Source organism: Danio rerio, chromosome 12 (assembly GCF_049306965.1).
Source record: "Danio rerio strain Tuebingen ecotype United States chromosome 12, GRCz12tu, whole genome shotgun sequence".
Classification (NCBI taxonomy): Eukaryota; Metazoa; Chordata; class Actinopteri; order Cypriniformes; family Danionidae; genus Danio; species Danio rerio.
The window spans coordinates 43,627,338-43,652,123 of NC_133187.1; the positions used below are offsets into that span (position 1 = coordinate 43,627,338).

Consider the following 24,786-nt stretch of genomic DNA (forward strand, 5'->3'; position numbering starts at 1 on the left):
AATAAAACTATTGATAAACATCACTTGGGAGTCACCCTTATCTTGGATGACCTGTGTGTGAGTACATTATTGGGAATGCTTTGTTTTGTTTGAACAATCTCATTGAGTCACTTAATTGTTTTGTACAATACTCAAGAATTGTGTTGATTCAGCTCATTTCTCTAAACATTTATATGAAATCAATATTCTTTTTTTTTTTTTTTGATGAACAAAGTTGACAGTATGACAATATAAAGAGCTCTGTCACTTTCTATTCAATTCATCATTAAAAAAAGAAAAGAAAAGCTAATTAAAAGCTTTTCTTTTTTAAAGAAGAAAAAGCATTGAACGGTAGTGTTATGTCAGTGCAGTCTTCTCTCAGTATTTATCAGAGTGTGTGTTCATACAGCAGATGTGGCTCTCAGATTGACATTTCCACCTGTCCGGCGTAATCAGCCAACAAATCAACAGGTGTCTTTAAACATTTTCCTAAGTACTTTGTCATGCATATAATCATGACAAGACAGTATTTTTAAAGCATTTGAATTTCCATGTGTATGTGTTTATAACAATTCACGGTGTTATTTTACTCTAATACTAAATGCCACATAATTAATAACTTCTGCAATGTTTCTTCTGCCTTGCATTTCCATAAATAAGCACTTTAAGGTTTCCATAAGGTTTCTTTCTTTTATTTTCTCTGTTCATGACGGTAGGTGCTTTTTTTATTATTAAAGTTGAAGCTTTTATTTTTGCAGAAGCTTTTATCATCGATACATTTTCAACAGTAAAACCATGAATCATGTACTGTCACGAATACTGTCATTTCACTTTCATTTTCTCAGATTAGTTAATAAATGCTGTTTGCACTGATTTTTGAGTAATAGAATGTTAGACTGTATTTTTTTTAATGATTATAGAGATTTAAATATTGATTTGTTTTCTTGTCACATGATGTGCCTATTTTGCTAGTTTCTTTTAGTTTTGGAAAGATGGAAATGCTTTACTTAGGCATTACTTTTTTTTCTTATTTTCTGTTTTTGACCGCGGACACTTTAAACTGTGGAGCATTTCAGTTTGCTAATGCTTTTATTTAAAAAATGTGCTATAAATGTCTGTATATGCTGTCAAAACCACACCAGCTGCAAGTAATTTGACTTCTCTTTGTGGATTGTGGAATTACATTAATATTTTATTATTTTGTTGTTGGAATAAATGCCTAAATTCAGAGTCTTTTTCTGTGTTATTCAGTTTTTATCTCATAATTCTGACTTTTTTGTGTGTAATTCAGTTTTTATCTCATAATTCTGACTTTTTTGTGTGTAATTCAGTTTTTATCTCATAATTCTGACTTTTTTGTGTGTAATTCAGTTTTTATCTCATAATTCTGACTTTTTTCTGTCCAATTCAGAGTTTTTATCTCATAATTCTGACTTTTTTTCTGTGCAATTCAGAGTTTTTATCTCATAATTCTGACTTTTTTGTGTGTAATTCAGTTTTTATCTCATAATTCTGACTTTTTTTCTGTCCAATTCAGAGTTTTTATCTCATAATTCTGACTTTTTTGTGTGTAATTCAGTTTTTATCTCATAATTCTGACTTTTTTCTGTCCAATTCAGAGTTTTTATCTCATAATTCTGACTTTTTTGTGTGTTATTCAGTTTTTATCTCATAATTCTGACTTTTTTCTGTCCAATTCAGAGTTTTTATCTCATAGTTCTGACTTTTTTTCTGTGCAATTCAGAGTTTTTATCTCATAATTCTGACTTTTTTTTTGTGCAATTCAGAGTTTTTATCTCATAATTCTGACTTTTTGTGTGTAATTCAGTTTTTATCTCATAATTCTGACTTTTTGTGTGTAATTCAGTTTTTATCTCATAATTCTGACTTTTTTCTGTGCAATTCAGAGTTTTTATCTCATAATTCTGACTTTTTTCTGTGCAATTCAGAGTTTGAATCTCATAATTCTGACTTTTTTGTGTGTAATTCTGACTTTTTCCCTGTGCAAATCAGTTTTTATCTCATAATTCTGACTTTTTCCCTGTGCAAATCAGTTTTTATCTCATAATTCTGACTTTTTCCCTGTGTAATTCAGAGTTTTTATCTCATAATTCTGACTTTTTGTATAATTCAAAGTTTTATTTAATAATTCTGACTTTTTCTGTGAAATGTAGAATTTTTATCTCATAATCCAGACTTTATTTCTGTGAAATGTCAAGATTTTATCTCATAATTCTGACTTTTTTTTCCTGTGTAATTCAGAAATTTTCATTTCATAATTCTGACTTTTTCCTGTGGAATTCAGTGTTTTTATCATAATTCTGACTTTGTTTTGTGAAATTTTGAGATTTTATTTTAAGATTTTATCTCTACTGTAATTCAGAATTTTTACAGTGTCTTTTTTTAAACGGTATACTTACAGAGACTTTTTTATGGTGGAAAATCAGAGATTTTAATCTTAAAAATCTGAATTTTTTCCTGTGTGACTTCTTTTCTGTTGAATTCAGAGTTTTATGTCATAATTCAGTTTTTAGCTGTGTAATTCAAAACTAAAATTGACAAAATAAATCACACTTTCTTTTATCCATTTTATTAGTATTATTGAGGACATGCAAACCATGCACAAAAATGAAAAACAGACAAACAAAAAAATATTTACAGAATGAACACAAGAAGGTAGAAAAGACAATCCGCTGATGGCTTTCAGCTTCACTGACCTTCACCTTTAGCTGGGAAATATCGCACCAAAAATTACATCTAAATGGAGATTTCCAGCAAATACAGATTAAGACTACAAAAATGAATTCCAGGAATAGAAATCTCAAAAGAATTAAAAATGTTCATCTGGGTTCAAAAAGTGACCTTTCCTCACAGTAACACACTGGCTGTGTTGAATCTATAGATTGAGAGCACCAAATATGTCTTAGAAACATACAAAAGAATGATTTCTGATGGCTGTATTTGAGTCTGTAAATGGTGAATGCTGTAAAGCAGAAGTCTACAATCCAATGTGTTTTTTTTTGCACTATTCTCAGATACAACATAGACAAACCTTGGGATAGCAGTTACTTTAATAAAATATCTTAGCACTAAGACCATCAGTAGGTAGTTCATCTTTTTTTCATCATTTAAAGCACAAACAGTGATGAAGTGCAGCTCTTAAAGGTAAAGTGCACCATTTCTGCATCATTATTAGTGCAGGAAAAACAGTTGCCCTTTAAATGTCTGGTCACAAGAGGAAAGCACTGGTTCAAAGGCAGAACTAGTATGAATGGAAGCTTATTTCCACCACAGAACAAACTAAATCTCACAATTCTGACTTTTTTCCACTTTTGTAATTGTGTCTTTTTAAATAATTTTGGCATGATTTAGGAGTATTTCATCTCATAATTCAGATTAGGAGAAACTCGAGTTTTCATAAAACAATTCTGACTTTTTCTTTGGAATTCTGACTGTTTCTTTCTAAGAATTGTAACATTTAATCTCACAGTTCTGACCTTTTTTTAGATTTTAGTTTTTCTATCTCATAATTCAAAATTTTATCTGGAAGTCAATTCATAATTCTGACATTTTCAAATGTGGATATTCAGAGATCTCATTATTCAGATTTTAAATCTCATAATATCTTATTCAGATTTTGTTCTGTTGAATTCAGTGTTATCTCATAATTCTGACTTTGTTTCCAATGAAAAAAAATGAATTGTGAGATAAAATCTTTGAAATACACAGAAAAAAGTCAGAATTATGAGATTAAAAACCTCTGAAATTCACAAAAAAAAAATCAGAATTATGAGATAAAAACTGAATTTTACAGTAAAAATCTAATCTAATATTCACAGACAAAAAAAGTCAGAATTATGAGATAAAAACTCTAAATTCCACTTTAAAAGTCTGAATTATGAGATAAAAACTCTGAATTCCACTTTAAAAGTCTGAATTATGGGATAAAAACTCTGAATTCCACTTTAAAAGTCTGAATTATGAGATAAAAACTCTGAATTCCACTTTAAAAGTCTGAATTATGAGATAAAAACTCTGAATTCCACTTTAAAAGTCTGAATTATGAGATAAAAACTCTGAATTCCACTTTTTAAAGTCTGAATTATGAGATAAAAACTCTGAATTCCACTTTAAAAGTCTGAATTATGAGATAAAAACTCTGAATTCCACTTTTTAAAGTCTGAATTATGAGATAAAAACTCTGAATTCCACTTTAAAAGTCTGAATTATGAGATAAAAACTCTTAAATTCACTGAATAAAAGTCAGAATTATAAGACTAAATATCTGAAATCCACAAGAAAAAATCTGAATTATGAGATAAACTCAATTCCACAAGAAAAAAATTAAATGAGATTAAAAAATAGGAATTCAAAGAAACATTTTAATTTATTTTTTAGATTCAGATTAAAAATAATTTTTTTTCCACCTGTGCAATTTAGAGTTCTAATGTCACAATTCAGACTTTTTTAGTAAAATTATAAGCAAATTATTTCAGTAAAAGATATCAGCTCACAATACAGATTTCTGACTTTTATCTTTTCCATGGAATTCTGACTTTTCTCAGAGTTCAGAGTCTTGATCTTTTTTGAGAACTTTGAGTGGAAGAAAACCTTTGATAAATGTAAACTCAGAATTCCAAAAAAGAAAAAAGGGAAAATTTTCTTATTTTGTGGAAATCTAATAAATAGTTTACATTTGTACACATAGTCTCATGTAACTCTGACATTTCGTCTCATAATTTATCTTTTGCTGTGGAGTTCAGCATTTTCATAACTTAATTCTGACTTTAATTCTGAGTTTGCTACCAAAAAGTCAGAATTGTAAAATAATAATAATAATAAATAAAGGCAACTTTGAATTCATGAATCTACAGCGCAAATAAACTTCCATGAGAATGAGATCCATTCATTAGTTCACAAACACACAACAACCACTATATCCGTCTCCACGCCATCAATGCTACACTAAAGCAGAATGGATTGTGGGTAATTCCGATGGAGGAACATGCTACATTATGAGTGAGTCTGAGCAGAGGACGAGGCAGAATAATAGAGTGAATATGGAGAGCTATATCGAGTCGCTGCATAGCCTATTGGTCATGGCGAGTTTATGGAGTTATTGGGATTATTATTTGATGATGTAAAAGAGGAAGCTGCTGGGATTAGAGCTTCATGACAGGGATGTGATGTTAGAACGGCCTCCAGGTGGCGCTACAATCTTCTGTGCCGTACGCCTGGGGATGTGGTCGTCCATCTGAGTGCCTGCGTAAAAGGAAACGTGTGTTTGGATACAGTTTACTTTCTTTTTTTCGTAAGAGTGCAAAAAAACATAAAGCAAACACAAAAACGGCAATAAAAAAAAACCCAGATTGTGTATAAACAGCAATGACATTCATAATAATATTGGGAACTTGGGATTCATTGTCATAATAATATTATTAAAAAGTAGACATTCTGTGACCATGGCAACAGTAACAACAATATTCAAGGTAATAATCAGAACTATAATTATGACTACGCCATGGTCATGTTTTTTTTCTAGTACTAAATAGTATTTTACTAATATTAAAATTGTTATATTACCAGGGCTGAGATATTTTGATCTTAAAGGCCTCTTTTCAATATATATATTTATATATATATATATATATATATATATATATATATATATATATACACACACACATACATACATACATACATACATACATATATACACATTACACATATATATATATATATATATATATATATATATATATATATATATATATATATATATATATATATATATATATATATATATATATGATTTATTATTAATAAATCAATAATAATAATAATAATAATAATAATAATAAAGTTATGTAAAATGAACAAAAAACTTAACGTACATGCGCACGCTCTTAAAAAACAAAAAGGTGTTTACCAGATAAAGTGAATCCAGACTGGTGTAAATTTCTGGTCGGGCCCAATGGGGTCTTTCCTGGACATGAGGGCCCTCTAGTGGTGGGAGTGGCAGGAACAGATTTAGTCATGCTGATGACATCATGAACAGGACCGTCATAGTTTCCTCGAGGAACGCCACGAGCATCAGCCATCTGAACAATACATCAAAAACAACAATCAGCTTTATATGTACAGCATTACATTAAACAATGACAAAAAAGTTGTTTATCTAAAAATTGAAAAGTACTCATGATCCTTACTGTTGAACACAAAATATGACATTTCGAAAGATATTATAAACTGGTATCTATTACTTCCATAGTAGGTAAAAAAAATACTATAAAAAGTCAGTGGTTAGCTGTTTACAGCATTCTTGTGTTTGTTAAACAGAATAGAATTACTACCGCAAACAGGTTTAAAGCAAGTGGAGGGTAAGTAAATTTTTGTTTTGAATCAGTTGTTTGATGAGTGTTTACCCTGCTGCGGGCCTTGATTCTCTTGTATACATAGTCCGGATAGGCTTTTCTGGGAATGAAGCGTCCTGAACCTTCCATCACACTAAGAGTACCATCCTCCAGAACAATCCTGCCTTGACTGATCACCAGCACCGGGAAACCACGACACTCCATTCCCTCGAAAATATTCACCTCCACTGTCTGAAACAGTCACACAGACACAGAAATGAATGATGAACACACTCACATTATAGTAAATTAGTTATATTGGAATTTAGCGATGTGTGTACTGACATCATCAAGTATTCCATTTACATAAAAATAAAAGATTTAAATATAAAAAGACATCAAGATGAGATGTTTTCACAGTATTTTGTATGTGTGTATGAATAAATGAATGATTTTATATTTGTATGAATGAATGTATAAATGATTTCATGTGTTTGGATGTATGTATATATGTATGAATGAATGAATGAATGTATTAATGAATTTGTATGAATGTATGTTTGTATGTATAAATTAATCCAAGTGTTTGTATGTATGTATGTATGTATGTATGTATGTATGTATGAATTAAAGAATTATTGTATGTTTGTATGTATGAATGAATGAATGCATTTGTATGAATGTGTTTTTGTATGTATGAATGTATGTGTAAATGAATTAATGTGTATGTATGTATGTATGTATGTATGAATGTGTGTATATATATGTATAATGAATGAATGTGTTGTATGCATATATGAATGAATGAACGAATAAATGTTTGTATGAATGAATGCGTTTGTATGTATATATGTAGGAATATATGTATGCATGAATAAATGTATGAATGTTTGTGTGAATGAGTGAATGATTGATTGTATGTGTGCATGAATGTATGTTTGTATGCATGTATGCATGAATTAATGTATGAATTTTTGTATGTATAAATGAATGCATGAATGATTGCATGTGTATGAATGTATGTTTGTATGTATGTATAATTGAATGATAGTATGAATGAACGATTGTATGTATGAATGAATGAATGTATGTCTGTATGTATGTATGGACGATTGTATGTATGAATGAAAGTTTGTATACATGAATGTATAAATAAATGTATGAATGAATGTATGTTTGTTTGTATGTATGTATGAATGAATGCATTTGCATGAATAAATGTATGTATGTATGTATGTATGTATGTATGAATAAATGCATTTGCATGAATGAATGAATGAATGAATGTATGTATGTATGTATGAATAAATGAATGTTCGTATGTTTGTATGCATGAATGAATATATGAATGAATGAATTAATGCATTTGTATGAATGTACGTTTGTATGTATGTATAAATGAATGAATGTGTTTGTATGCATGTATGTATGTAATGTATGTATGTATGTTTGTACGTATGAATGAATAAATGTGTTTGTATGCATGTATGAATGAATGTATGTTTGTATGTATGTATGAATGTATGTTTGTATGTATGAATGAATGAATGTGTTTGTATGTATGAATATATGTATGCATGAATAAATGTATGAATGTTTGTGTGAATGAGTGAATGATTGATTGTATGTGTGCATGAATGTATGTTTGTATGCATGTATGCATAAATTAATGTATGAATTTTTGTATGTATAAATGAATGCATGAATGATTGCATGTGTATAAATGTATGTTTGTATGAATGTATAATTGAATGATTGTATGAATGAATGATTGTATGTATGAATGAATGAATGTATGTCTGTATGTATGTATGGACGATTGTATGTATGAATGAAAGTTTGTATACATGAATGTATAAATAAATGTATGAATGAATGTATGTTTGTTTGTATGTATGTATGTATGTATGAATGAATGCATTTGCATGAATAAATGTATGTATGTATGTATGTATGTATGTATGTATGAATAAATGAATGAATGTATGTTTGTTTGTATGTATGTATGTATGTATGTATGTATGTATGAATTAATGCATTTGCATGAATGAATGAATGAATGTATGTATGTATGTATGTATGTATGAATAAATGAATGTTCGTATGTTTGTATGCATGAATGAATATATGAATGAATGAATTAATGCATTTGTATGAATGTATGTTTGTATGTATGTATAAATGAATGAATGTGTTTGTATGCATGTATGTATGTAATGTATGTATGTATGTTTGTACGTATGAATGAATGAATGTGTTTGCATGCATGTATGTATGAATGAATGTATGTTTGTATGTATGTATGAATGTATGTTTGTATGTATGAATAAATGAATGTGTTTGTATGTATGAATATATGTATGCATGAATAAATGTATGAATGTTTGTGTGAATGAGTGAATGATTGATTGTATGTGTGCATGAATGTATGTTTGTATGCATGTATGCATGAATTAATGTATGAATTTTTGTATGTATAAATGAATGCATGAATGATTGCATGTGTATGAATGTATGTTTGTATGTATGTATAATTGAATGATTGTATGAATGAACGATTGTATGTATGAATGAATGAATGTATGTCTGTATGTATGTATGGACGATTGTATGTATGAATGAAAGTTTGTATACATGAATGTATAAATAAATGTATGAATGAATGTATGTTTGTTTGTATGTATGTATGTATGAATGAATGCATTTGCATGAATAACTGTATGTATGTATGTATGTATGTATGTATGTATGTATGTATGTATGTATGTATGTATGTATGAATAAATGAATGAATGTATGTTTGTTTGTATGTATGTACGTATGTATGAATTAATGCATTTGCATGAATGAATGAATGAATGAATGTATGTATGTATGTATGTATGAATAAATGAATGTTCGTATGTTTGTATGCATGAATGAATATATGAATGAATGAATTAATGCATTTGTATGAATGTATGTTTGTATGTATGTATAAATGAATGATGTATGTATGTAATGTATGTATGTATGTAATGTATGTATGTATGTATGTTTGTACATATGAATGAATGAATGTGTTTGCATGCATGTATGAATGAATGTATGTTTGTATGTATGTATGAATGTATGTATGTATGTATGTATGTATGTATGTATGTATGAATAAATGAATGAATGTATGTTTGTTTGTATGTATGTATGTATGTATGTATGTATGAATTAATGCATTTGCATGAATGAATGAATGAATGAATGTATGTATGTATGTATGTATGAATAAATGAATGTTCGTATGTTTGTATGCATGAATGAATATATGAATGAATGAATTAATGCATTTGTATGAATGTATGTTTGTATGTATGTATAAATGAATGAATGTGTTTGTATGCATGTATGTATGTAATGTATGTATGTATGTTTGTACGTATGAATGAATGAATGTGTTTGTATGCATGTATGTATGAATGAATGTATGTTTGTATGTATGTATGAATGTATGTTTGTATGTATGAATGAATGAATGTGTTTGTATGTATGAATATATGTATGCATGAATAAATGTATGAAGGTTTGTGTGAATAAGTGAATGATTGATTGTATGTGTGCATGAATGTATGTTTGTATGCATGTATGCATGAATTAATGTATGAATTTTTGTATGTATAAATGAATGCATGAATGATTGCATGTGTATGAATGTATGTTTGTATGTATGTATAATTGAATGATTGTATGAATGAACGATTGTATGTATGAATGAATGAATGTATGTCTGTATGTATGTATGGACGATTGTATGTATGAATGAAAGTTTGTATACATGAATGTATAAATAAATGTATGAATGAATGTATGTTTGTTTGTATGTATGTATGTATGTATGAATGCATTTGCATGAATGAATGAATGAATGAATGAATGTATGTATGTATGTATGTATGAATGTATGAATATATGTATGTATGTATGTATGTATGTATGTATGTATGTATGTTTGTATGTATGTATGTATGTATGTATGTATGTATGAATTAATGCATTTGCATGAATGAATGAATTAATGAATGTATGTATGTATGTATGTATGAATAAATGAATGTTTGTATGCATGAATGAATATATAAATGAATGAATGAATGCATTTGTATGAATGTATGTATGTATAAATGAATGAATGTGTTTGTATGCATGTATGTATGTAATGTATGTATGTATGTTTGTACGTATGAATGAATGAATGTGTTTGTATGCATGTATGTATAAATGAATGTATGTTTGCATGTATGTATGAATGTATGTTTGTATGTATAAATGAATGAATGTGTTTGTATGTATGAATATATGTATGCATGAATAAATGTTTGAATGTTTGTATGTCTGTATGAATGAATGAATTTATGAATGTATGCATGAATGAAAGTATGTTTGTATGAATGTGTGTATGTTTGTATGTATGCAAGAATAAATGTTTGTATGTTTGTATGAATGAATGAATGTATGAATGTTTTTATGTATGTATGTGTGAATAAATGAATGATTGTATGTATGTACTTACGAATGAATGTGTTTGTATGTATGTATGAATGAATGAACGAACGTATGAATAAATGTTTGTATGTATGAATGAATGAATGTGTTTGTATGCATGTATGAACAAATGTATGTATGTATATATGTCTGTATGAATAAATTAATGTGTTTGTATGCATGAATGTATGAATAAATGGATGATTGTATGTATGTATGTATGAATGAACGCATATGTATGTATGTATGTATTTATTTATGAATGAATGTATGTATGTATGTATGTATGTATGTATGTATGTATGAATGAATGAATGAATGTTTGTATGTATAAACACATGTATGTATGTGTGTATGAATGAATGAATGTGTATTTATGTATGTATGTATGTATGAATGTTTGTATGTATGAAATAATTAATGAATAAACAACTAGAATAAATCCAAACCCATAAATTATTGTTACACTTAGCAAATTATATGAATTCTCCCAAATTAATCCCAAATGTCCCAAAAATAATAGTGATTTAATGTTGCACAGCTCTAGATCACATCCACAAAATATTTAAAGCAATATTTGAATGAGTACAGTCATGCTGGATAGCTACAGTTTTCAGCAACAACAGATGAAGTTCTCATACCAGATTGTGGGTTTTGGCAGAAAAGGTTCTGGTCTCCTTTGTGTTCCAGATAACAATGTCGGCATCGGATCCAACAGCGATTCGGCCTTTCCGAGGATACAAATTGAAGATTTTGGCAGCGTTTGTGCTCGTCACGGCCACAAAATCATTCTCATCCATTTTACCTGTAGCCTGTGTGACAATAGAAAAGCAAGCAAATGGAAGTTTCAAGCATATGCAAATAGCTATGATATTGTTTACTGAAGCATACTGTATGAGTACGTTTACATGGACACCAATAGTTCAATTAATGCGATTAAGACAATACTCAGATTAAAAGTCTGCCATGTAAACAGCGAGTTTTGATTGATTTCATTTGATTATTAATCTTTATTGAACTATTACTATCACGTAGCACTTTTTGCTGCATTTTGCTACAGGATAGCCATTGGACATTGCATTTCAGGCATGGACAGATATATTGCGATCGTGATTTTCGAAAGTATTAAATCTATTTGTAAACGTTTATTATCACCATTTCACGAGTCTCCCCATTCAGTTGAATAGAGCGTTTGGACCCGGAAGCCGCTTCGCGTGATGTCACACTTAACAAGCGAATAGTCACTTATGGGCGGGGTTTTCCCCATCTGATGACACGTACAAAGAGAACATGTCAATCAAAGTGTTTCTGCAGACTGTTTTATCAAGTGTGATTATAAAAAATAGAATGAATTCATTTGTACCATTAGAAGCTGACTATATTCACACACTCTTACCACACAACTGTGTTTAAACCACTGAAAATGGTAATAACAAACGTTTACAAATCGATTTAATACTTTCGAAAATCACGATCGCAATAAATCTGTCCATGCCTAATATCCAAAAACTCAAAGGTGATTTTTGCATAATCGGTCCCCTTTAAGACTTGGAATATATCATTTGACATGCATTTCTCTTAAACGAGTTCATAACGCACCACAGCTTTGTCCCAGACGATGCTCATGCGCTCCTCGATGCCGTTGGTTCCCTCTGGGATGAAGGTGAAGTCGTCTTTTCCTACAGCTTTCTGTGCGGTGGTGAAGGTGCAGTTTGCACTGGCTGTTACTTGAAGATCTCCACTGAAAAACAGGGTTTATTCCTCAGTTAAACCTATGATGAAAAATGTGTCAGCAAGCTTTTTTTACCCCATAACTAAAAGTCGAGAAGACAATAAGGACATTAAATAATAACTTATAGTTTCAGCATGCAGTACAGGTCATTAAAATATCGTTTAAATGCAAGAACGTTACCATAAACGTTTTTTGAGGGGGAAAAAAAACAACAGTTTGCAGTTTCCAGATGTCAAGAATGCTTTAATCAGTTTTCTGTTAAAAATCATGCATTTTCTGCCTGCAGTTTCACTTGAAATCTGGCAACTATATGCATACTTTACACATCAATAAATGACTGTTTAAGTTTACTAATCTCCACCTGAAATTTTCTGATTAAATGATCATTTACTTGACAATTCTCAGTTTCTCTGGACTCTGTTGGATTTATTTTGTATGAGTCTAATTAAAATGTGGATACAAATGTCTAATAATAAAATTTCTTCCAATTTTAAAATTAAATACTTTTTTTTTTTTTTTTTAGAAAATAATTCATCAAAGTAATAAATTATTTAATCTGTTGTAACTGAAAAATGTTATTTAACCAAATACTGAATTCTTAACTGTTCTTTAAATAAAACATTTGTAAAAATTCAAGCAATATATGTTAAAACAGGGCATTTTTAGTTATTTTATGCAAACATTTTTTCATTTTATTTTATGGCCACAAACTGTTCACACTTCTTAGCACATCAGTTGCTACCTGTTTTCTTATGGTCAAAGGCAATACCGTAACCCTTACTGTTCATGGTTTCTGTAACCAGTTAAGCCACTTCTTTGTAAATACGTATAAATATTTATATATTTTTTATTTCTTTTTTTGTACAGTTATAACAGTCAATGGTGAGGCAGTGGCGCAGTAGGTAGTGCTGTTGTCTCACAGCAAGAAGGTCGCTGGGTCGCTGGTTCAAACCTCGGCTCAGTTGGTGTTTCTGTGTGGAGTTTGCATGTTCTCCCTGCCTTCATGTGGGTTTCCTCCAGGTGCTCCGGTTTCCCCCACAGTCCAAAGACATGTGGTACAGGTGAATTGGGTAGGCTAAATTGTCCGTAGTGTATGAGTGTGTGTGTGTGAATGTGTGTGTGGATGTTTCCCAGAGATAGGTTATGGCTGGAAGGGCATCCACTGTGTAAAAACTTGCTGGATAAGTTGGCGGGTCATTCCGCTGTGGTGACCCCAGATTAATAAAGGTACTAAGCTGACAAGAAAATGAATGAATGAATAAAACAGTCAATAGTTTAGATGCACATAAACCATCTAGATGTGTGTGTATAATATAGTTTTAAAAATCATTTTTATTTGTTACTTTATTTCCCACTTAATTAAATCTCCTTCTGTCTACTTGTGCTGATATACCTCTATGAGCCCCTGTAAACCACAAAAAAAAATCCTTTTGTGTTTGGCACACACTTGGTGAATGAAGCTGTGGTCACACTGCACTTTTCTCCTGAAAGACTTCTATTCATACGCAGGCGAATGCAGAAGACTGGAAACAAGATCTTGCGTTAAGTTTCGCATATCACTGCGTTGGAAAGTTCAAGCTTGGTGAACTCTGACCTGCAAAATCACATCATGTGACTGCGTGAGACCAATCAAGGATCAAAACATGACCTCTCTGGACAGATCTTTCAAATGTGGAGCAATCGCTCGCTTTTTAAATGTCTAATCATCTTGTTCAATGTTTCGCAAGCTCAAACTCTAGTGTGACCACAGCTTAAGTGAAGTTTCACAAACTAATTTTGAGAGATACGATTGATCGCAGCTGGTCTCTCATCTGTAATCATTAGTAAGCCAATCAGATCATTCCAGACTCACTATAAATAGCCCAACTAGCGTTACTCCCTCATCTTCATTTCTTGAAGTATCCCCCCCATCCACCCCTATCTCACCCTTTCCTCCTTTATCAGGGGAAGCACTAGAGAACTTCCTGATCCCCTTACATGCTCATTGACCAGGCTGGTCAATTATGTCCGAGCTCAGGGTTCTCTCCTGGGATAACAGGCCAAACCTGCTATTATTATCAATCAATATCTAAGTGTGAACTCTGTAAAGCTTATTCTGATTCTGATCAAGTTTAGCAGAAATGTCATTAATCCAGAGAAGCACTCTCTTACTTTTTTCCATAAATATAATATGGAATATATAGACATGCAGAAAATGTTGAAAATCTGTGCGTGCTGATATCTGGCATGGATTCTCACCAGGACAGCAGTGAATTGAGGTAATCTGGTGTGCTGGTGTCCGGGTTCAGAGGAGGTGACATCACAAATGCAGCAGCTTCCGCCCAGTTTTTGCTCCAGTAGTGTGACCCGTCTGTGCCCAGACTGGCAGCGATCGGCTCTCCATAGATGACCATTCCTGATCAATCACAGCACAAAACAGACATTACCCAAGTAACCCAACTTGCATGGTTGGCCTTCTGAATGCTTGATTCTGATTGGCTTATGAAACCATATAAAAATTTCATATCATGATTGTCATGAGGATTTTGTTAAAATCACCTGAAAATGTTCAAGTCTCGCACACTTATGGCATTCCTGCACCATTTGCATCTCAAAATGAACAAGTGACAAATAAAATTAGCTGCTTTACGCAATTTGGTGACCAGCAACTTATAAATGGAGCCCTGCTTTTTGGATTTATTACGTTTGTATTATTTCACATACATTGTTTTTTTTTGTGCTTTATATGTAAATTAGATTTTCTTAGTAGTGAAATAAGATGAATAGGGTATTTGCCGAGCTAGTGCTGTTTCCATACTGATAAACTTACGGTGACCTGTTATTGTGAATTGTTTTTCCATTTTATACGGTTCCTTTTACAGCATCGATGTTGTAATGTCATTAAAATACATTCAGTTAAATAAACTTTGGCATTCATTTAGTTGTTCAAGCGTAAAATGAAACAAAAGGCCTTTTACTTGCACTCGCCTGTCAGAATCGGCAGGCTAGCACAGAAGCTCCATTGAATATACTGGGGTAAAATAAATGCTCATATTATAAAGACATGGCGGGGAAAATGTAATGTAATGCAGTGCTTCTTGTACAATCTGAGACTCACTTTATATTGGATATCACACAGCCAGTGGAGATCGCTGATTTTTAAAGTAAACAGACCTTAAACACGCTGATTTTTGCATTGGCATGCAGTTCATCGGAAGCGCTTAACCCAGGTTACTGGCAAATTAAAAGTCCTATTAGCATGATTCGTCATATACCCTACTTGGAAAACTCTCACAGTTATCCATGTTTTCCTTGACCCTCACAAAACAAAAACACAAGCAAAAAAACATCTAATTGCCATTTTCCTGACTGACATTCCAGTTCGATATGTGATTTCATTTTGTAAAGTCAAGCTTTAGCTCTATATTCTCAATAATGTGCAGCACATTCACTTTATATGGATACAACAAATAATACAACACATACATATACACACAACACACAAACACATATATATATATATATATATATATATATATATTAGGGATGTAACGGTATCAGAATTTCACGGTACGGTAATACCTCGGTATGAATGTCACGGTACGGTATTTATTGAATCATTTACAGGAAAAAAAAAAAACTTTTGAAAATACTCCAAAAAAGTGCCAAAAATGTCAATGACATACAAATTAGTCATCTATCTGTTAGCTTTGAAACAGGAACTTCAATTTTAATAACAAAAAATTATTAAACCATGTAAAAAAAATAAAGTTTCAATTTAGTATTGTTGAAAACTCATCACATTCAACATTTAATCACTCACTTAGATAGAGATGGGTTTAAAGGAAAATTATCATATAAATATAATCTGGTAAAAGCTGGTATCTCTGGGCATTTACAATGTCCCCTGCAACAGTAAAAACCCCTCTCATTTGGGACTGAGGTTTCTGGGACAGAGATATGACTTGGCCCATGTTGACAGCAGTGGGGTAACGTTGTGCATTGTCTTTCCCCCACTTGAGAAGACAAACCATGAGTGAGATAGAGGTCTCTTTGCGGTACAAGTCAATGTCTGCATCAATATGAACAGTGTGCTGTGTTTCTGCAGTCCCCATGACTGTTATTAGTCGTATTCCCCAACTTGCAGGCACGTGCACACATAGGGCTCAACCTGTGCAGTGCACATGCCCTTTTTAGTCTTGGATAGAAAATGCCCTTCCAAAACGATCAAAAGTGCCCCCGCGACGCGACACAACCTCCGTCCAGTCCAGCCCTTCAGTAGGCGCGCGACAACACCTCTCTTGAGTATGCGCGCTCAACCCCCCCTCGGCGCTTTTTCAATACGCGCGCCACAACACAGCTGATCAGAACGCGCGCGACAGCACCGCTATTCAGCACGCACGCGGCGACAACACCCGCTTTAGGTTCGATCATTTCCATCTTTTTTTCATCTCCGCTAGCAGCACACTCCATTTCCGCATTACTGGATCTGTAGCGACAACAGACCGCAAAGGATTATGGCCACGCCGGGGCTGATGGGAAATGAAGTTTCAGCTACCTCCCGTTTGCTTCATTCGCCTGAGCAAATTTTCTCAGAAGACCTATAGTTTTACCGAGTCATGCGACTTCGGTAATATCGAAAAAATTTAATATTGCGGTATGACGGTATTTACAATACCGTTACATCCCTAATATATATATATATATATAGTTAAAGTCAGAATTATTAGCCCCCTGAATTATTAGCCTCCAGTTGATCCCCCCCCCCCCCAATTTCTGTTTAACAGAGAGAAGAATTTTTAACACATTTCTGGTAATAACAGTTTAATAACTCATCTCTAATAACTAATTTATTTTATCTTTGCCATGATGACAGTAAATAACATTTGACTAGATATTTTTCAAGACACTTCTATACAAGTGACATTTAAAGGCTTAACTAGGTTAATTAGGTTAACTAGGCAGGTTAAGGTAATTAGACAAGTTATTGTATAACGATGGTTTGTTCTGTAAACTATCGAAAAAAATTTAGCTTAAAGGGGCTAATAATTTTGACCTTAAAATGTTTATTCTAGCTGAATTAAAGCAAATAAGACTTTCTCAGAAAGAAAAAATATTATCAGACATACTGTGAAAATTTCCTTGATCTGTTAAACATCATTTGGGAAATATTTAAAAAAGAAAAATAATTCACAGGGGGCAAATAATTCTGACTTCAACTGTATGTATTAACTGTTAACATTTAAATTGGAACCTTTTGCGATTAACTAATTGCAAAGTTATTTACACTGAGTTTTAAAATCACGATAATCAATCAGTTTTAATGATGATGAAAATTTAAAACGGTAATACTAACCATGAGAAAATGTACAGTGGTTTACCTTGAAACTGATAGTCATGACAACAATACTTATGAACATGTTATTGTCAAATAAAGGAATGGCTAAAGTAGTCCCAGACAGGTTTTGACCACAGTACAGTTCCATATCACTAGGCTAAAGGATTTCAGTGCATTTACAGCAGTCAAAAATCAAATCAAAACAAAAGGCTTTGCATGAGATGCGTAAGAAAAATCTTGACAAATGTTTTGAAATAAAACATCTGAACATTCAATTGTAGTATAAGCTATATACTGTAATGAACTCCTAGCCATTGAGTTATTAAAAAGGTCACACTTTACAATCGGGTTTCATAAGTTCATGCATTTACTAATGAACTATGAACAATATTTGTACAGCATTTATTACTAATGCATTATTAACATCCACATTCATGTTTGTTAACTTTCGTTAATGCACCACAAATTAACATGAACTAACAATTAACATTTTCATTAACTAGCATGAACAAATACTGTAATAAATGTATTTATTGTTTGTTCATGTTAGTAAATAAATTAACTAATGCAACCTTATTGTAAAGTGTTACCTTAAAAAATAATGCACACTCACTTGCATAATATCCAAACTAGATTATTAAAGTTTGTCTAGACAAACTTTGAGGCTGGCTTGAAAAAGCCTGTGGACAATAGTTTATTTATTTTAAACAGTTTTAAAAAGTATCAAAAGATAGATAGACAGACGGACGGACGGACGGACAGACGGACAGACGGACAGACAGACAGACAGACAGACAGACAGACAGATAGATAGATAGATAGATAGATAGATAGATAGATAGATAGATAGATAGATAGATAGATAGATAGATAGATAGATAGATAGATAGAGCAGTGATCTATTGATTTTCATCAATGTTTAGTAAGCATTTCTAGCATGTTAATGTACTTAGCTAATCATTATTAGCATGTTGCCAGTCATTGCTAGCATGTGAAACATACAAGATGAATGTTGTGCTAGTATGAGTCAAACAAGCCAACCCCCGCTTCTCTACAATCTACCGCTTCTTTACGAAAGTCGGTTCAGTCAGAAAAGATATAGCAACCCGAGTCAGACCAGTTTAGAGGTCTGGTGTGAGTTTGGTGGTCATAGCTCGAAAGCTCTAGGAGGAGATGCGTTTTGTTTTTTAGTGTTAGAAGAAAAATAGGATTTCAGTAGTCTGGCTTGCTACACAAGCCAGTCTATTAACTATATAAGGTGTGCATTATTCTCTAATAATTCAACAGCATGTTTTTAATTATTCCTTATTTCATCTCAATGTTTATTTGTGTTTGTGTGATCAGCTTTCATACCCTTTTTCCTGGCCTTGGCGATGAGATCAGCAGCAGGTTTGCTCATCACTTTGGTGATGTAAAGAGGGCAGTTTGCCTGTTTGGCGATGGTGATGGCTCGATACACGGCCTCCGTTTCCACCTGGAGGAACACAACAGATTGTCAGTAATGCTGATGTTCGGCGCTGGAATGGATTTAAAGTCTGTGTGAAATCAAAAATGACAATGTTTATTTTGCTAGCACAAATAGGTGACATATTCAATTGTGCACATTAATCCACTGAAATAAAATGATGTGGTAACACTGGTAAGTCACAATTCACTGTATTAAACCATTAACTAATGCTATTAGCTTAATAAACTCTTAATTAGCTATTTATAAATAGTAATGTTGAAGCTGGGTTTAGGTTTTGGGTAGGATTGGGGATGCAGAACAAGATCATACTTTATAACTACTAATGAACAGTTCATATCTTAATAATAGGCAGGTAGTTAGCCAGTAGATAATAGCATCAATTATGACCTAAACTAAAGTGTTGTTTTGGTCATCTTCAACTAAAGTCTGACCATGTGCTTCTGCGTTTGGAGGGGCGGTCCTTTTCTGATGATGTCAGCTTGGACACTTATTAAGCCACAATATTTAGCCACGCCCTCATATCTCTATTTTGCTGTGAGTAAATGATGCACAAAAAGCCCTGCCCCTACTCAATATTCTATTTCAGCTGGAAGTACATCAGCATACTGAAATAAAAGTATCAGAAACGTCTGTTTTAAGCAGACTTTAAAGCCAATATATGAATTATTATTATTATTATACTTATTTTTCACAAATAGACTGACCTCTTCCGGGTGACTCAGCACGTGTCCCTCGGGTCCAGTGATTCCCAGATCCAAAAGCTTCTTCTGCTCCTGAGATTACAAACAAAGCAAGCATTGTAGGTATGGAGTTTAAAAATATATATATATATATTTTTTTTGCAAAACACCACAGTACTTTATAGTGGATATCATAAGTAAATACTAATAAATATGTAAGCAAACAGAATGCACGTTACTGTATATATTATAATATTTACAACATTTTGTTAATGAATGCTCCAACATCACACTTTAGATTTTACTACAATACTACAGTACATATAACTGGAAACTAAAGTTCATTGATAAACTTTGATGTTGGCTTGAGAAAGTCAAACGTTTATGGCATTGTTAGGTGGTTGCTAAGCAGTTGCTAAATGGCAATGCTCGTGTACATGTTTGATCAAATGCTAATACTTAGTAGGCATTTCTAGCATATGTTATTGCATTTAGATAATCATTCATAGCATGTAGCTAATCGTTATTAGCACTTGGCTTCCATTATCATTGTTACCATGCATAGTTCACAGGAAGTCCCATTTGCTAGCATGAGTCAAACAAGCCAATGCCCAGGTCCCTACGATGTTCTGATGTAGAGATATTGCTATTTTTAAATGGTTGCTAGGTTATACTGTTTTATTGCTATGGGGACATTTGACAGGTTAGTGATGATACATCAAAGCTTCTTGGCAATATGAGTGATCTAAATCAACCCCGATGTTTCAATGACAGTCTTTATGAGTGTCAAAAACTGAACTTGAACATTATGTATTCCTGGTGTTGGGTTGCGGCTGGAAGGGCATTCGCTGTGTAAAACAAATGCTGGATAAGTTGGCGGTTCATTCCGTTGTGGCGACCCCTGATTAATAAAGGGACTAAGGGAATGAACATTAATTAAAAATGGCTTGCTGTATTTTTTTGAAAATACAATGCTTAATAAGTGTAAAGGTGATACATGCAAAAATGGCTTGCCATACCAGTAAAAATATTGAGTTCAAGTAAAAATTGCTTGCCATATTTTGAGAAAAATAATGCTTAAAAATTATTTATTGGAAAACTATAAGTCTGATAAACCTTAAAGATATAGCAACAAAATCTTACGCATCTAAATATAGCTTTTGGCCAAATTTGGGGCTTGTATAATTTTTTTATATGCCCGGATTATAAAAATTTAATATTTAACATTTTTTATTAAAAAAACAATAAGTCTTATAGGCATGAGGAGATATAGCAACAATCTTGAATGCAGAAGGCACATTTTGACCACATTTGGGCCTAGTGGCATGAACGGCCTAGGAGGAGATACGTTTGTTTTCAAGGACAGAGTAGTATAACAGTATGTTGGCTTTCTCAAGCCAACATAATAATTGTATCATATATAGTTGTAGAAAAGGTACGGTATTGGGCAATGTGTCTATGTATACCACAGTTGTCTATGTATACCATAGTTGTATAGAAGTATGACTACATATTAATGCAAGTACTTTATTCTATGGTACAATATGGATCAAAACCACCATAGTATATACTATAAATTACTATAGTATTTTCTCAAGTGGGCATTTTCAGGCACAAGCAGCAGTTTTGGGTTTGGGCTGAAATGTTTTTACAGCTTTACATATTTTCATGATTATATACAGTATAGTGACAATAATTAGTGCTTTTACAATCTTAATAATCTTTGTGCTTTGTTACACTTAATGTCAAACAGTCTCAACTTTCATATTTTGACAATTCTATCATTACATTTTAATTAATTAATGCCATTTTTATTCTCTTTCACAGGGCGTTGATTGAGCGTGCATCTCTTAATCAGTGTTTCGAATGCGGTAAGACATCACTAAAGCTTTTTTTTAGATCATAAACAATAATGTTACATTTATTTGGGAAAGGCATTCAATGTCTGTATGTTGCTAGTTAGCTAAATTGATTATAAAATTATTAATATTTTAATTACAAAAGACGTACAACATATTTTTGCAACCCAAGCTCATTCTGGAAATGTAGCCCCGCAGACATTTCTGGAGACCGCGATTTACGTGGCCGGAGGTACGTAAAGGCCGCGTTTGGGTTTTTTTCGAGCGAACGCCGCGGGGCGGTGTGGCGCCGCTCCGCCCCTCCTCTTCGCGCTCGCCGACCGACGGCTCGCCTCCGAGTGGAGGGCTTTCCCGACGCAATCAGTCCGACTGCCTAGCTCACAGCGTTGCGTCGGCGGAGCGGAGGCCCTGGAGGAGGAGGAGGACGAGCCGGAGCCGGCTGCGGTGGATGATGACCGGGATCGAGTCCGGGGAATGGCGGGTTCCGGAAATCAGGTAAGACGAAAAACGGAATCCGGAAAATGAGGGCGAGAACGTGGCGGGTTCCGAAAACGCGGTCGAAATCGAAGACGGGGGCTTTTGCTTTTTTTTTTTTTTTTTCGATCCGGCGGCTATTCGCGCGAGAACGGCGCGGGTGCGAACGCCGCGCGCTCCCGAGAGGCGCCCGCCCGAGACGCGAAAAAGCGCGCACAGCGGCCTCTCGTGGATCCGCGAAAACAAAAAAACGTTCGAATACGTACCTCCCGGGACGTAAATCTCGGTCCGCAGAAACGTCCGCGGGGCTACGTTTCCACAATGAGCCCGGGTTGTATTTTTGTGAGGGTGGATTAATAAATATGTAATAGTCAGATTATCATTATAGCTATTTTTGTTTTAATTAATATGTATGTGATGTCTTAGCTTTTACCGCAACAATGATAATATTAAATATCAATAAAAAAAATGACAATAATACAATTTTAAAATAAGTTTTAAGAAATCATTTTCAGTTGTGCAAATTTCAGTGCAAAAATAAAAAAATACTATTTAAAATTACATATTGCTTATTAAAATGCATACGCATTACAATAAACCTAAATGAATAAACAGATGATGGTTACCTCCTCAATGATGTCTCCGTTTTCAGCATGAACCTGTGCGATGGCACCCAGTTCTCTCATGGCACTAAACATCTCATAGATCTACACACACAGAGAGAGGTTTTGTTAAAACAGCATCTTCAAACTTATATTGAAAGCAAACAGTGCCTTCTTCAGCAAAGATGTAAAAGTGACAATACAGTCATTTGTAATGCTAAAAATTATTAATGTTTTAAATGAACTTTCGATTCACCAAGAAATGCACCATAGCTTAAACCAAATTGTTGTGTTGCAGCACAAATCAAATTCAACAAGGTGCCACAACATTAAAACAAGACACTATTATTTTAAATTGTGACGATATTTCACAATGAAAATACCACATTATTTTTTTTGCAGGTACAATGCAAAAGTTCTGTTGGTGGATGGCTGCTTCTTACTCAGGGCTGTTTATTGTCACTAGTGGGCGGGGCTTTCCCCCGCTGATGACACGTACAACAGGAGAATGTCAATCAAAGTGTTTCTGCAGACTGTTTTTATTAAGTGTAATTATAAAAAATATAATTCATTAATTTTTACTATTAGAGGCGACACGGTGGCTCAGTGGCTAGCACTGTCGCCTTGCAGAAAAGTCAGTTGGCATTTCTGTGTGGAGTTTGCATGTTCTCCCCATGTTGGCGTGGGTTTCCTCCGGGTGCTCTGGTTTCCCACACAGTCCAAAGACAAGCGGTATAGATAAATTGGGAACGCTAAATTGTCCGTAGTGTATGTGTGTATGTCCTCGTCCTCCAGGTTGGGGGTTGAGTTAACAACTCACCTAAGAAAAACTAGATGTTACGAAACACCAATATGGCTAAATATTAAGTTCGATATAAATGGCATTAGATGATTTACTATATACTTTTGATACTTATATGTGAGAGATTAAAGTTGACCTGTAAATTCAGAAAGTTAATCACAAACCTGTGTATCAGAGCTCTGAAACTTGTCCTTATAAGCCATGAAGATGAGGAAAGAGTTGACCCCTAAAAATAAATAAATAAAGGTTTTATATTGTAATATATATATATATGTAAACAGACCAAATATATTTTCATAGTAATTCCTAAAATTAAATGTTTTCTTCTAGGCAAAGTCTTTTTTTTTTATTTGCTTGGCTAGGATAAAAGCATAAAAGCAGTATTTAAAATTTTTTTAAACTATTTAAGATCCATATTATTTGCCCCCTTAAGAAATGCATAGCTTTATTTTTTGGAAAGCACTGTTATCCAATAACTTGCCTCATTAACGAAATTAAGTCTTTAAATAACACTTTATGCTAAAAATTTGTATCTTGCTAAATAATTAGTAAAAATATTATGCAGTGTCACCATGGTAAAGATAAAAAAATGAGTTATTAGAAATTAGTTATGATGGTAAATACACTGTATTAGGTAACACTTATGAAATATTTTTAAAGATTTAAAATTTCACAGGAGGGCTAATAATTTTAATGTCAGCTATATATATATATATAATGAAATCTTTTTTGTGTGTGTAAAGCAATATACTACTGTTGAATGCTTGGTTCTGATTGGCTGATGAACATTCGAATGTGTGCTATTAATGTCAGATAAACACGCACCTAAAGTACTTCCAGTCAGATTTTGATTGAATTACAGTTCTATATCACTACACAGAAAGATTTAAGTTGTTTAAGTATAAAAAACAGATAATTGGCAACATTTAAACCATGTCTTTAGGAGTGTTAACCGTCAGACCTGTCACAATAATCAATATATTGACTTCACACAACATGGACATG

General features: G+C 32.8%; 1 protein-coding gene across 4 annotated transcripts in view; it reads right to left on the reverse strand.

Annotated features, from left to right (window-relative positions):
- Positions 1-2,549: 2,549 nt before the first annotated feature.
- Positions 2,550-24,786, reverse strand: part of dpysl4 (dihydropyrimidinase like 4) — a 42,373-nt gene continuing 20,136 nt past the window's right edge. For 2 of the 4 annotated variants that reach the window (XR_012388163.1, XR_012388164.1), the window contains exons 5-15: positions 23,946-24,007; positions 23,004-23,084; positions 20,069-20,137; positions 19,250-19,370; positions 14,818-14,974; positions 12,447-12,588; positions 11,489-11,659; positions 6,405-6,584; positions 5,909-6,080; positions 4,067-5,241; positions 2,550-3,942 (exon numbers count right to left, since the gene is read on the reverse strand). Coding sequence is in view for 2 of the 4 variants with exons in the window: in XM_021480108.3 (XP_021335783.1) it covers positions 5,150-5,241; positions 5,909-6,080; positions 6,405-6,584; positions 11,489-11,659; positions 12,447-12,588; positions 14,818-14,974; positions 19,250-19,370; positions 20,069-20,137; positions 23,004-23,084; positions 23,946-24,007 (1,247 nt within the window). In the remaining 2 variants the exon portion in view is untranslated. Of the gene's footprint in view, positions 5,242-5,908; positions 6,081-6,404; positions 6,585-11,488; positions 11,660-12,446; positions 12,589-14,817; positions 14,975-19,249; positions 19,371-20,068; positions 20,138-23,003; positions 23,085-23,945; positions 24,008-24,786 lie in introns of all 4 variants that reach the window. The other 2 variants (XM_021480108.3, XM_005172971.6) reach the window with 1 other exon arrangement.